This window comes from Mustela putorius, unplaced genomic scaffold (assembly GCF_011764305.1).
Source record: "Mustela putorius furo isolate JIRA1106 unplaced genomic scaffold, ASM1176430v1.1 tig00000281_pilon_pilon_pilon, whole genome shotgun sequence".
NCBI classification, from domain to species: domain Eukaryota; kingdom Metazoa; phylum Chordata; class Mammalia; order Carnivora; family Mustelidae; genus Mustela; species Mustela putorius.
The window spans coordinates 2,518,036-2,531,155 of NW_025421343.1; the positions used below are offsets into that span (position 1 = coordinate 2,518,036).

At 41.7% G+C, this 13,120-nt stretch overlaps 1 protein-coding gene across 4 annotated transcripts in view; it reads right to left on the reverse strand.

Annotated features, from left to right (window-relative positions):
* EXOC6B (exocyst complex component 6B) overlaps positions 1–13,120 on the reverse strand; it is a 651,357-nt gene that overhangs the window by 144,298 nt on the left and 493,939 nt on the right. For all 4 annotated transcript variants that reach the window (XM_004742187.3, XM_004742188.3, XM_004742185.3 and 1 more), the window contains one exon: positions 11,003–11,076. In XM_004742187.3, coding sequence (XP_004742244.1) covers positions 11,003–11,076 — 74 coding nt within the window. The remainder of the gene's footprint in view (positions 1–11,002; positions 11,077–13,120) is intronic.

Genomic DNA, 13,120 nt, shown 5'->3' on the forward strand with positions numbered 1-13,120 from the left:
AGAAGAATGAGTATTCTGTTGTTTCAGGGTGGAATGTTCTGTATATATCTATGAGGTCCATTTGGTCCAATATGTCATTCAATGCTCTTATTTCTTTATTGATTTTCTGCTTAGATGATCTGTCTATTATTGAGAGTGGCATGTTAAGATCCCCTACTATTAACAGATTCACAACAATATGATTTTTTATCTTGATTAACAGTTGTGTTATGTAGTTGGGGGCATAATATTTACAATTGTTAGATCTTCTTGGTGGACAGACCCTTTAAGAATGATGTAGTGTCCTTCTTTATCTCTGACTACAGTATTTAGTTTTATCTCTGACTATATTATCTAAATTAGATTTATCTAAATCTAATTTATCTCATATGAGAATTGCTACCCTAGCTTTCTTTTGAGGCCCACTGGCATGAAAGATGCTTCTCCATCCCTTTACTTTCTCCATCAGGCTAGGTGTATCTTTAGGTTCCAAATGGGTCTCTTGTAGACAGCGTATGGAAGGGTCCTGTCATTTTATCCAATCTGCAACCCTGTGCCATTTTATGGAAGCGTTTAGGCCATTCCCATTGAGAGTGATTATTGAAAGATACGTTTTTATTGGTATCACGTTGTCTGTGAAGTCCCTGTTGCTATAGATTGTCTCTAAATTTCTATGTCACTCTTGGGTTCTTCTTTTATAGAACCTCCCTTAGTATCTCATGCTCATGGATCAGAAGAATAAACATGGTTAAAATGTCTATACTGCCTAGAGCCATCTATACTTTCAATGCCATCCCGACCAAAATTCTACCAGAATTTTTCAAAGAGCTGGAACAAACAATTCTAAAATTTGTATGGAACAGAAGAGACCCCACATGGCTAAGGAAATGTTGAAAAAGAAAAACAAAACTGGGGGCACCACGTTGCCTGATATCAAGCTTTACTACAAAGCTGTGATCACGAAGACAGCATGGTACTGGCACAAAAACAGACACATAGACCAGTGGAACAGTATAGAGAGCCCAGATATGGACCCACAACTCTATGGTTAAATAATCTTCGACAAAGCAGGAAAAAATATACAATGGAAAAAAGACGGTCTCTTCAATAAATGGTGTTGGGAAGATCGGACAGCTAATGAAACTAAACCATTCTCTTACACCATACACAAAGATAAACTTGAAATGGATAAAAGACCTCAACGTGAGGCAGGAATCTATCAAAATCCTAGAGGAGAACATAGGTAGTAACCTCTTCAATGCAGCAACTTCTTTCAAGACATGTCTCCAAAGGCAAAAAAAAGTAAGAGTGAAAATGAACTTTTGGAACTTTATCAAGATCAAAAGCTTCTGCACAGCATAGGAAACAGCCAATAATACAACCCACGGAATTGGAGAATGGGAGAAGATATTCACAAATGACACTACAGACACAGGGATGATATCCAAGATCTATAAAGAACTCCTCAATGTCAACACACACAAAACAGACAATCATGTCAAAAAAATGGGCAGAAGACATGAACAGACACTTCTCCAAAGTAGACATACAAATGGTAACAGACACATGAAAAAATGTTCATCATCATTAGCCATCAGGTTCATATCAAAACCACATTGAGATACCACCTTACTCCAGTTAGAATGGCCAAAATCAACAAGACAGTAAATAAGTGTTGGAGAGGATGTGGAGAAAGGGTAACCCTCTTACACTGTTGGTGGGAATGCAAGTTGGTGCAGCCACTTTGTAAAACACGGTGGAGATTCCTTAAGAAATTAAAAATAGGGCTTCCCTATGACCCTGCAATTGCACTACTGGGTATTTACCCCAAAGATATAGATGTAGTGAAAAGAAGGGCCATTTGTACCCCAGTGTTTATAGCAGCAATGGCCACAATTACCAAACTATGGAAAGAGCCAAGATGACCTTCAACAGACAAATGGATAAAGAAGATATGGTCCATATATACAATGGAGTATTATGCCTCCATCTGAAAAGATGAATACCCAACTTTTATATCAACATGGACGGGACTGGAGGAGATTATGCTGAGTGAAATAAGTCAAGCAGAGAGAGTCAAGTATCACATGGTTTCACTTACTTGTGGAGCATAAGGAATAACACGGAGGACACTGGGAGATGGAGAGAAGAAGTGAGTTGAGGAAAATCGGAGAGGGAGACAAACCATGAGAGACTATGGACTCTGAGAAACAAACTGAGGGTTTTGGAGGGGCGGGGAGGGTGTTGGGTGAACCTGGTGGTGGGTATTATGGAGGGCACATACTGCGTGGAGCACTGGGTGTGGTGCATAAACAATGAATCTTGGAATACTGAAAAGAAATAAAAAGAAAGGGTGAAGAAGAACTTGGAAAAAAAAAAAAGAGAGAGACAGAGACAGAGACAGAGACTCTACCCAGCTTTCTGCTAGCCTACTGGGAACAGCTCCTAAGTCTCTGGATTTACTAGGATTTTGCCTGTGTAACTTGTTTGCCAGAGCCAGTTTTTCTTTTCCATGGGATAATATTAGAAAATGTTACAGAATAAAAAGTGAAAAGGGAACATCAGAAACTTATCTAGGAAAGTGAACTGTCCTTTCACACCAACAACTATCCAGAAGAGCTTCATGCCCACGTTCAACTTCATTTCATGTTAAGAATCCCTTATTAATATCTTAGAATGTTATACTATTTTTCTCTTTGGCCACAATCTCAATGAGTTATTTTGCTCTTGAAATCAAGAAAGACTAAGAAGGAAATGCTCTAGATTAATCAAGAAGGAGCTACTTTTAAGAGATGAGAAGCTCATAGATCTGAGCGTGTGGTCATGCCTGAAATTGGTCCTTCTGCAGCTCTATGTCTGATGATATGCGCCCTACAAATGGCTCCTTCCTGCACACAGCTAGCTGTCTCAGGGGATCCAACCCTTCCTGACTGTACCTTTGCCTCTGCAACTCGCTCAGTCTAGTTTGTCTCCCGCCAAAGTTCTTTCTTTCCTTTGGTTCCTGTTCCATTTTTGCTTCTCCCTTGATACTTAACACTTTTGACTGTCTTATTGGTTCCCTACCTTTACAGAAGCTGTCTGGCTCCCCTTTTCCAATCAGTCCTATCTCATTTCTTTACGCATTTCTAAGAACTTGCCTAGAAGGAGGGTTTTAATCTTCACATCAGGGTTCTAGATGTTCTTTTGGTCCTTGTTCCCCAGGAGCCCATGCTCGCAACTGTGGCTCCCAGGTAGTGAATTCTCTTAAGCTAAGGGGCTTCTTTCTTGGCAAATTGAAATATGCCCCAATTCCCTCAATCTAGCCCTTTGTTGTCACTCTCTGCTGCCCTCCAGCGGTTGCTGAGAGGATGCAGTGGTTAGTAGTTAGATCCAAGGCCTGGCTCTTTTGGCCTTTCCATGACCTATAAGTATTCACTAGTAGCACACTAAAGGCATTGCAGTTTCAGAGATAAGATTTGTGTTCAGAACCTATCAGGCTTTAAATTCCACCAGCACTACTGCAACAGCCTTTGATACTGTTACCCCCAGAGAAATTCATGTAATGACTCGTCCTTTCTCCTGAAGATATGACTATCTCAGAAATTTACCAATTCCAGATCTGTGGGTATGCAGATTCATGCTGCATGCTGAGGTATGGGAGAAACCTGAGTTTCTGAGGCTCGGTTTGCTGGTAAACACAGAGAGCAGTACAGAGCTTTGCAAGAGCCCAGGTAGCATGCCTCATGGCTGACCTTGGTCTCTCTTATGATACAGCATTAGAAGATCACCAATGCTGTCCACAAGCAAAGGGAGTAACTGCCAGATGGCTTTTCCTGCACTTATGCTTACTAGCTCGTCCCACAAGAGCCAAAATGGAATGAATCGCTAGCCTCTGAGTGGATGACTTTGCTATGAGGCTATCCAGTGTGATGTTGGCACCAACCCATTTTAAAAGTGACAGTCATTCTATTGGAGCAAAGGGGTAGAAGGTTGTTGCAGACTAGACACATACTTCGAGAAAAAGTCCTTCTAGCATCTGCTGGAAGGGCTGTTCGATGTTCTGCTGGAACTCCCAAGTGGCAGAGCTCTGCCTCTGGGTTAAAGCAGGAAGTACTAGACAACTCTGTTGACCAAGCTTTAGATTACACTTCCCACTTAACCCAAGACTGTGCCAATATGGGTTGACAGCAACAATGGATAATGTTAACCGGGGGGAAGGGGGAGGTGGGTGGTGGGGGAGCCATGAATCAAAGGCCAAACCCAATTCATGGGGAAATATATCCCAAATCTGGTGTTTTGTTTCCTGCTATCCAAAAGATTATCCACAACTACCCCTAACTAAAGGTCTTTCGCCCACTCCTTGTCTCCACATAACTGCCATTGTGTGCTTAAGGATCCTGACAGGGCCCATAGTGCCTGCCATTCATGAGTCAGCAGTTCCAGACACACAAACTCTAAAAGAGAGGTTCCTCAAAGAGGCTCAGAAGCTACCTCTTTAGCAAGCACAAATGTGCAAAGAATCAAATGTTTGCCACCCACACTCCTGCTCAGTGGCTATGCTTTGTCTCTGAGGAAAAAGCAAAGCCCCGAGAAAATACACAGGGGGTATTCATCAGACCTTCCACTGTCCTTCCAAAGACCCCAACTACTCTCCGTTGTGAAAAATCAATGAGGAATCTACCTCTTATAAAGATCATGGTCTCATTGTGGTTGGCATCCGCTACTAATATTTGCTCCTTCTCTGAAACAATTCCATGAGACTTTAAGAAATCAGACTTCCAAATTGCTAAAGCGATTTCCATAGTGAGAGGATAATGAATAGAAAATGGCCTTCCCAACATGCTGTGATGTCATTTAGCCCATTAAAATGTCTGGGTTTTTCCTACGTGATTTTTTATACCAAATACCAAAGACTTGTACTCTGCTTGGATATTATTTCACGACAGCCAGGTCTGGAAAAAAAAAAATGGATTCTGTGTTTAAAAAAATAAACAAAACCTAGAGACAGAGTTTCCGAGCTCTCCTCCTCTCTAGGTAAGAGCTTGGTATGAGGTAAGACAAAGTTTCGGCAGCTTTAGAATAGACTCTCTTCCAATCAACCAAAGGTGTTCAGTAAATCCCAGGACATGTTACATATTATTGGCAATTTCTTCTATGAATGTGCCTGGATGGCCCAGTTATAACACCCCAGGCAAGGTAAGGAAAGAGACCTTATTTGCAGCGGCTGCAGCAGCATCCCAGTGGCTGAAGACCTCATTTACCTGGGCCCCATCCTGTGTGTGTGCAGATCCAGCCTTGACTTATATGAGGTCAAAAGTCCAGCCCCTCTTCATGAGAATGTTGCTCATTAGACTTGTTGGGCAGGGCAAAAGAAAAGAGTACGCAATTTAATTCCAAAATCAAAATTTCTTTGGCTAGGATCAAGTTAGGATGGGGAGTGGAAGAGGCAGCTGTACATGGTTGGGCTCTTGAGCTCTTCTCAGGTCTGCACACCCAACAGTAGCCGAGAGGACTGATTTCGCCCATATACCCCTAACAGGACCAACATCGGAATTCGTTCAACATCTCCAAAGAAATATACGATTATTTCTCTCAGGTCCTATAGTTGTTTTTAAGGCAAGTTAAGTGCCTGCAATGGAAATGCACCGTGTTTACTTTAGACTGAAGGTTTAGAAATTGGGGAATAACTGGCCTAGGGGGAATGTCACCAGCTCCATCTAAAAAAAGCCGTAGATATCTTGGGATGGTTTGCTGTTTAAGAGTCGTTGCCAACAAGCTCTATTCAGGAGATCTGATGCAATGTCACAACCTAGTTCATTCAGCTCTATAAACACTTAGGATATCGGAAGTAAATAAGAGTCGGGGCCAAGGAACAGAAAATGTTACTGAAGAAAAGAACCCATTCAACTTTTCCTGTTGGCCAAATATGTAAGGTGAACAGCCAGAGATTAAATGAGTAATGTAAATAATTAATTAATCTGGGGAAGTTAAGATGCCCTCACGATGAATGTGAGTTACAGAAAAGTGAAATGTTCCAGGGTAGCCCACAATAAGCAGGGTTTGATGAGAAGTATAGGACATTAAGAAAAAAAAAAAAAAAAAGAAAGAAAGAAAGAAAAAGAAAAAAAAAAGAGGTCTATGAGGAAAGTAAAGAAGAAGAGAAGTTGAGAAATGGGGGGTTTAAAGAGATTAGTCTAATTCTTTTAAGATTTTATTTATTTATTTAACAGAGAGATCACAAGTAGGCAGAGAGGCAGGCAGAGAGAGAGGGAGAAGCAGTCTCCCTGCTGAGCAGAGAGCCCGATGTGGGGCTCGATCCCAGGATCCTGAGATCATGACCTGAGCTGAAGGCAGAGGCTTAACCCACTGAGCCATCCAGGTGCTCCAAGATTAGTCTAATTCTCAAAAGAAGGAAAGATAGTTGAGATCCTAGTTAAACAGATCCCATCTGTTTTTAAACAAAACTTAAAACTGGCTATTTTCTATGCTTAAAACACTTTCCTCCCTCACCAATGCCTGCATTTCTTTGAGTTTAACTTTCTACTTTTCAAATGATTTTATATATTTGACGTATATGAAATATATAATTTTATATATTTAAATGATTTTAAATATTTTATAACTACTTAGGCTCACAAAGATCTCTCCACTCTAAGGCCTCTTTCTGCATTTATAGATACATTGTTCATATAAAGGTCTTCTATCCCAACCAGAGGATAAGCTGAAGTCGATTTTCCCACATCTTTGACTCTGGGCTGATCCTGTAACCAGCTCTGGCCAACAGAATGTGGTGGGAATGAGGGCTTGCCAGTTCCAAGGGTAGACCTCAACTCAAGAAATTTCCCCTTATTTTCTTGGAACCTGCCAATATGTCAAGTGATCCAGCCTGGGTTAGGCAGCTGGTTGATGAGAGATCACAGGGAGCAGAGAAGAATCCGCCTAGCTAAGGCATCCTAGACCAGGCAGCCCCTAGCCAGTCTAGCCTCTAGCCAATCTGACCTCAGTATATGAAGAGTGAGCCCACTGAAGCTATCCTGATTGCCAATCTGTAGAATCTCGAGTTAAATAAATGCTCCTTCTATTCAGACAACACATTTTGGGGCACTCTGCTATGCAGCAAAAGATACCAAAATAATTGAAACATACAAAATGCTCCATCCTTCCAATGTAATACTTATGACAGTGTGACTTATATTAAAATTAAGTATTCGCTGGTCACCTCTTTGCTCCTGGGGGACAGAGACTGTATTATATTCATTTGTGGATTCCCACCATACCTGGGTTGTGCTTTTGTTCACAGGAAGCACTCAGTGTGATAAAAGAAGTTGAAATGAAAATCAACTGAAGTTCAAATTCTATTGTTCATCAGCACTATATGCACTTACTGCTTATCTACAAAAGAAAAACTCCAACCATAGCGTCGTTAAAGAATCAGATCACTACTGAGAATCTAGTATTGGCCTTGTATTGCAATTCCAATTATGAAGCATTATGGGCTGGCAATTACTAGGACTTGTGGTGCACACACCACTTCAAAATCGTTATTAAGTGAGCCCTTTAAGGCGTCCTTGTCAAGATTTCACACTGACCCAAGTCTGGATTTTGATAGAAATCTGCACATATATTTGAAATATGAATGTGAAGTCGTACTGCAAACCCACTTTTATGAACTTGGAAGTTTAGAAAGCTTAAAGCAGCAAAGGAGAATTTGATTTGTACTGTCTAATTCACATTATGATTAACAGCAGGTTTTCTACGCCCGGAAGTCTGACAAATGAGAGGAGGACATTCATGTGCGTTAACTACGAGGCACTTGGCACGTGTGAAATATCATGAAAGCTTGTGTATTCAAAGTGTCATTTTACTCTTTACCCTATGAATTAGGAAACTGAGACTAGACGGGACAGGTGGGAAAGGATGAATAGTTTTGCCGTCCATATCTGATTTGCTTCCTAATTGAATTTCTGTAGCTTTTAAATGACACTCTGCTATTATGAGATGATCTCTCCTAGAGATGATCTCATCAAATATTCCATGTTTTGATTATTTTAACAGTTACTGTTCACTTGACGGTGTCTGAGACAGTCTCAAGCAAGAGAACAGGAGAGTACGCTCAGATGGAGGAAGCTCATATAAGCCAGTGAGGCAGATACAGATGATGACAGCGAAAGAACATCCTTGCTGTCTTGTGACTGTGTGGTCCTCCATGGGCCTATACGCTGTAACCTGCCCTAACTTCCACTTCTTCTTCTAACTCCTGCCCTGCCTGTTTAATATTGTTAGCACAGACTAATAAAGAAATGGAGATGAATCAGTTAATAAGCTGGAACACTGAATCAGGACCTAAAGAGGTTGGGCCCAGCTGGAATGATACAAATCTATGTTGTCAGTAATACGAAAGAAAAACTAAATCAGCTGTATAAGGACTGCATGAGGCTTGGGTAAGCATGCTACACAAAGGCCCAGTTACTAACAGAGGACGCTCAGTGAATCAGGAGAGGAAGCCTGTCCCCCAAACTGGGATGCATGAATAAAAACATAAAGAATCAGAGGGTCAGAGTTAAGTGAGATAGATTTCAGCCAACTTAAGAAATAGCTTCCTAATAATCAGATTGTCCTAAGGCGGCCTATGCTGCTTTGGGGAGGTGAGTTCTCTTCAAGGGGGATACGCGAGCATAGTCTGGGGTGCTGTACAGGGTTTCAGGTATCAAGCCAAAGGTTATACTGCATGATTTTCGAAATTGGCCCCCAACCCCAAAATTCCATAACCCTATTACAGGATTCCAAAGGGAACATGCAAAAGGACAATATACTCAAAGACACTTAATCGTGCTTCACTCAAAGTCAACCTATCTCTTTTGGAGACACACTCCAAGACACACTCTCCTTATGGTCTGAGCATCTCCACAGTTCAGAAGAGGTCTCCCTCTAAAAGGACGTTTGTGTAAAATAAGCTATGGGAATGACTAGAGATTAATATTTGCAGCCTGGGCTGTGGAGGGATCATTTTCTTCACAATGATTCAACCTATTGGGGCCCGCTGCTCCTGAGCCTCAGCCTGAGACCTGGGAAGTTCTTCCAGATGACCTAGGTTAGAAAAGTTGAAGCTGTTTTAACAGAGACGGCCGTACCTAGGAATCAGGTGATAGATTCAATAAGAAGAGTCATACTCTTCTTAGGAGTAAAATTTTGAAGTTCTTTTTTCTCCTGCTAAAATTTCATAAAAGGAACTCTGAGAACAGAAATGCAATGGCAAACAGGAACTTAAGGGTAAATAACAGCGCTCGCTGAGAGCTCACAAGAATCTGAGCATTCTTCCCCGGCTCAGATACATCCTATTTTGGCTGTGCTGTCTAACGCACTCCCTTAGTTAACATTTTCTGCAAACGCTAGTCACTTTCCATAGGGACCAAAACCACAAACTAGAGAGAGCGACCACGCTTCCCTCTCATGAATAGTGAGAAAGGAAAAATTTTTCCTTGGGTATGTCTCTCCAATGAAATTCAGCGTCTGCTTTCCAAGAAAAGCCAATTGGCTCAGAAGTTTCTGAGAAGAAACAGGGGAGAAAAGTGCAACAGACAACACTCCCCAAACCCTAAAGCAAAAATTCCAATCTTTCAGCCTCACATCTGCCAAGGGCTTAAAACCTGTCTCTGTTAAGTGGCTGAATCCACAGGTGGAAGCTCTTCAGTGTGGAGAGAGATACTTGGCTCCATTTGTGACCATGCTGGGAAAGCCTTTATGTGTAGGAGAACCCCCAACTCGGCCCCCAAATATTAAGTTGACACACGTTTCTGGGACGCGGCCTGAATCCTCAAACTTTGGCGGGTCTATAGAGAGACAATTTTCTGTTTTCTGCTTAACAGGGCTTTCCAGAATTGTCGTCAGATGACAGATTACACCACCCATCCACAAGGATGCAGGGGTAGCCCTGGCTATCCATTATGGGTTAAAAGCTGTTCCGGCATGAATCGAGTCACAGTGGTAAGGAGCCTACCAATACAAGGGGTCCTATAGCTTTAAGAAATACTCTGGGCATCTAAAAGTTTTCAGAATGCAAACTATGTCAGCTCTGAAAACAAGAGGCACTGCATCATTATGGCAGGAGAAACAAAGCCAGCCCCCTTTTTAAAACAGACAAAAAAAAAAAAGATTGTTTTAATAGGAGAGAAGCATCAGTCATTGATTCTTACTTCATTCACACTTTCTATCCAACCCCATCCATCTTCAGAGTGAAGAGATGACAGAGCCCAGTTAACTCTCTCCCTCTTTCGGCCCCCGCCCATCCTGTTCCTCTCCACCCAAACCACCAAGGCCTACCAACCTACCCATTTCAATCTGCAAGCCACAGCCCTCCAGAATGACTCTTTCTATCCGCCGGGCTTGGGAAACTCGGGTATGGCTGAGTACCGGCTTTCACCCACGTTACTTTAACAGGGTTGCCCGCCAGGTTAGCACCACCAGGTCGGGGCCTTTGCTAATCTAATCACCTTCTAAAAACACCACTTAGTCACTCATGGCTGACCACATTCTACAAAGGAGGGGCTGGGAAGACATAAGGAAGGCAACAGAAAAGAGTCAACAAGCCAAACCAACAATCCACAACGTAAAATATTTCATTTTTCTTTAAATGCTGCCGCCCTCATTCTCTCTGCAGACAAAAGTGTCCTCCGGGCAGGCAGTCTCTGCATCGGTGCACCTGCTCAGCATTGGTTTGCCGAGTTATCTTTTTGCTGTGTCTGCAGAAGCCAACTAGAGCACAATGGGTCACATCACTTGAGGGTCACTTGAGTCCCTCTAGTCTCTGGGTCCCTCCGCCCACCTCCTGCCTTTCCTTCTACCCACAAAACCTTTAACTCCACCATAGCTAAGGATCCCAGATAGCTAAATAAAAGAGGTGGCCTCAAACACAGGGAAAAACCCTTAGGTCTCCAGTGTGAATCGCCAACGCCAATCCCCCTCCCCTCCCCTTTTCCTTAAGACCTGATGGTCTTCAGTCACACATCTTAAAAGAAAAACAAAAAACAAAAACACAAAGACTTACTTGTCTCAAGTCGATGAAGGCCAACTGCAGCGTGTCCTCCTGGAACCCAGGCACCGGGCCGGATCTGGCAAACTCTGTGGGAAAGAAAAGAGGATAAAAAGCGCCTTTAACTAACCATGGACAGGGAGATTGGCAGACGGATGACAGGGAAGACAAGAGAGGCTGGGGGAGAGGAGGACCAAGCTTCTAAGGAGTCATGTCTCTCTCCCTTCAGCTTCTTTGTTTGCCCTTCAAAATTCGTGTCATCAAAACACCATTAATTCCAGCATCCTGACAGCAAGGAAACTGTACTAATTCGACCTGAAATTTATTCCCATGAGCCGCGCTGGGCTTCAGAGTGTTTGTTTTGTGAATGGACAAACAACTTGCAAAGGAGGAGGGAGTGGGGGAGAGAAAAAAGTTTTTCCTCTCAACACAATAAAATCTTCAGCTGTGAAACTCTTTTCAGTTCCGAAAGCTATTTATATTTTAGATCGCTGAAGGAATTTTCTAATTTCACGCCTGTCACCTCATTCCCCAAGCATTTATCAAAAAATATTCCCTGCCACATCATTAATTATTCCCTCACTGATTATTTGTATTATCTCATGACTACATTATTGCCAACACACACACACACACACACACACCCCGCAGAAGCTGTCCGGATCTACTGCTTAGCTCTTGAGCAAAGGAGTATTTGCAGATATGAAAAGGCCCATCTAAATAAATCTCGCTGCAAAAGCTTAGGGAACATTTGCACATGTCCATCCTACTGGTGTACTCTTTGTCCTTGACTTCTACTTCTTTTCCACTCCCCAAAATTCTTTGTTCTCTTCCTGCTACCACAGTTTAGTCTTTGGTCAAAGAGACCACATGAATGTTATTTGCAATTTACACTAGCGCCTTGGGTACAAGCTCAGTTTATGGCTCTGTCTTGTACATCGTTAACAAGAAGACAACTGCACAGGGCTATAGGGACAGACACTAGTTACAGTTAAGAATGTCAAGTTTTATCGTCCCTAAGCCCAGCTTATTATGAAATCAAAAGGTCTCGTTTAAGCTCCCTACACATATGCGTGCATGCGCGCGCGCGCACACACACACACATCATACAGAGAGAGAGAGAAAATTCAAGAGTCGGATAGTTACTATGTCTTGAATTCTGTCTGTAAAGCCAAAGTGCGATAGACATTTAATATCAATCTACTATTTACCTCAAAAATAACTCGAGTATTGGCTCAAAGCAAATACGAAAAGGAATGTTTTCCTTTCAATTATGTTCTTTCTCTGGGAATGAATTTAAGAAATTATACAGACTCGGTATCATACTTTTCTTCTGAAATTAAGGAAAACTACTTGCAACATCCAGTAGCTGGATAGATTTAAATGATGATTTGTGAACAATTATAGGAATTCCTTTTTTTTTTTTTTAATATTTTCCATCTGGGGCTTCTTAGACATAATAGGTTTTCATAACATCCTTGTCCCACTTAAAAAAAATAATGCTAACAAGTTAAGTTGCAGGGATTATGGAAACATCATGTGAAATACAATTTAATACAATTTATTAAGCTAACATATAGCACAGATGTATTCTACCACTGCACACAAAATATTCTTACTTTAGACATTTCAACAAAAATGACTCTCCTAAGTGGAAGGAGAGAAATTGTATTTAGCATGATTAGCAGCACTAGGTTTCTATTTGCATTGAAAAGAAAATTCAAGTACCATTTGTAAGTTAATTCTATGATATTACAACCCAAATGACTCAAGTTTTACAAGAGTAAAATCCTACAACCGTACAAATACTTGATGAGGGCCATGTTAATCGAATGCCTGGCCACCTCTGTCCTTCCTATCTTACAGAAGCCATTCTGTGAGCTAACCTTGTAGATAGTGGCTGTTCAAGTCAGACATACAATTTTCCCATATTCTGCTCTTACAGAAGGCAGTTCTTTGAATTATAGCCACAGTCACTCTCTTTGACAACCCTGATCGTCAGTGGTCAACTTAAATAAGCTTCCCAGGCCTGCTGGTTTCATCCAAGGTCAGTAGCTCTCCCCTACTGCTCCTGCAAGAGTTGAGGCTTTGTTGAATCATTTGAGGTACTGAAGTCCTCTTTGTCGGTGGAAA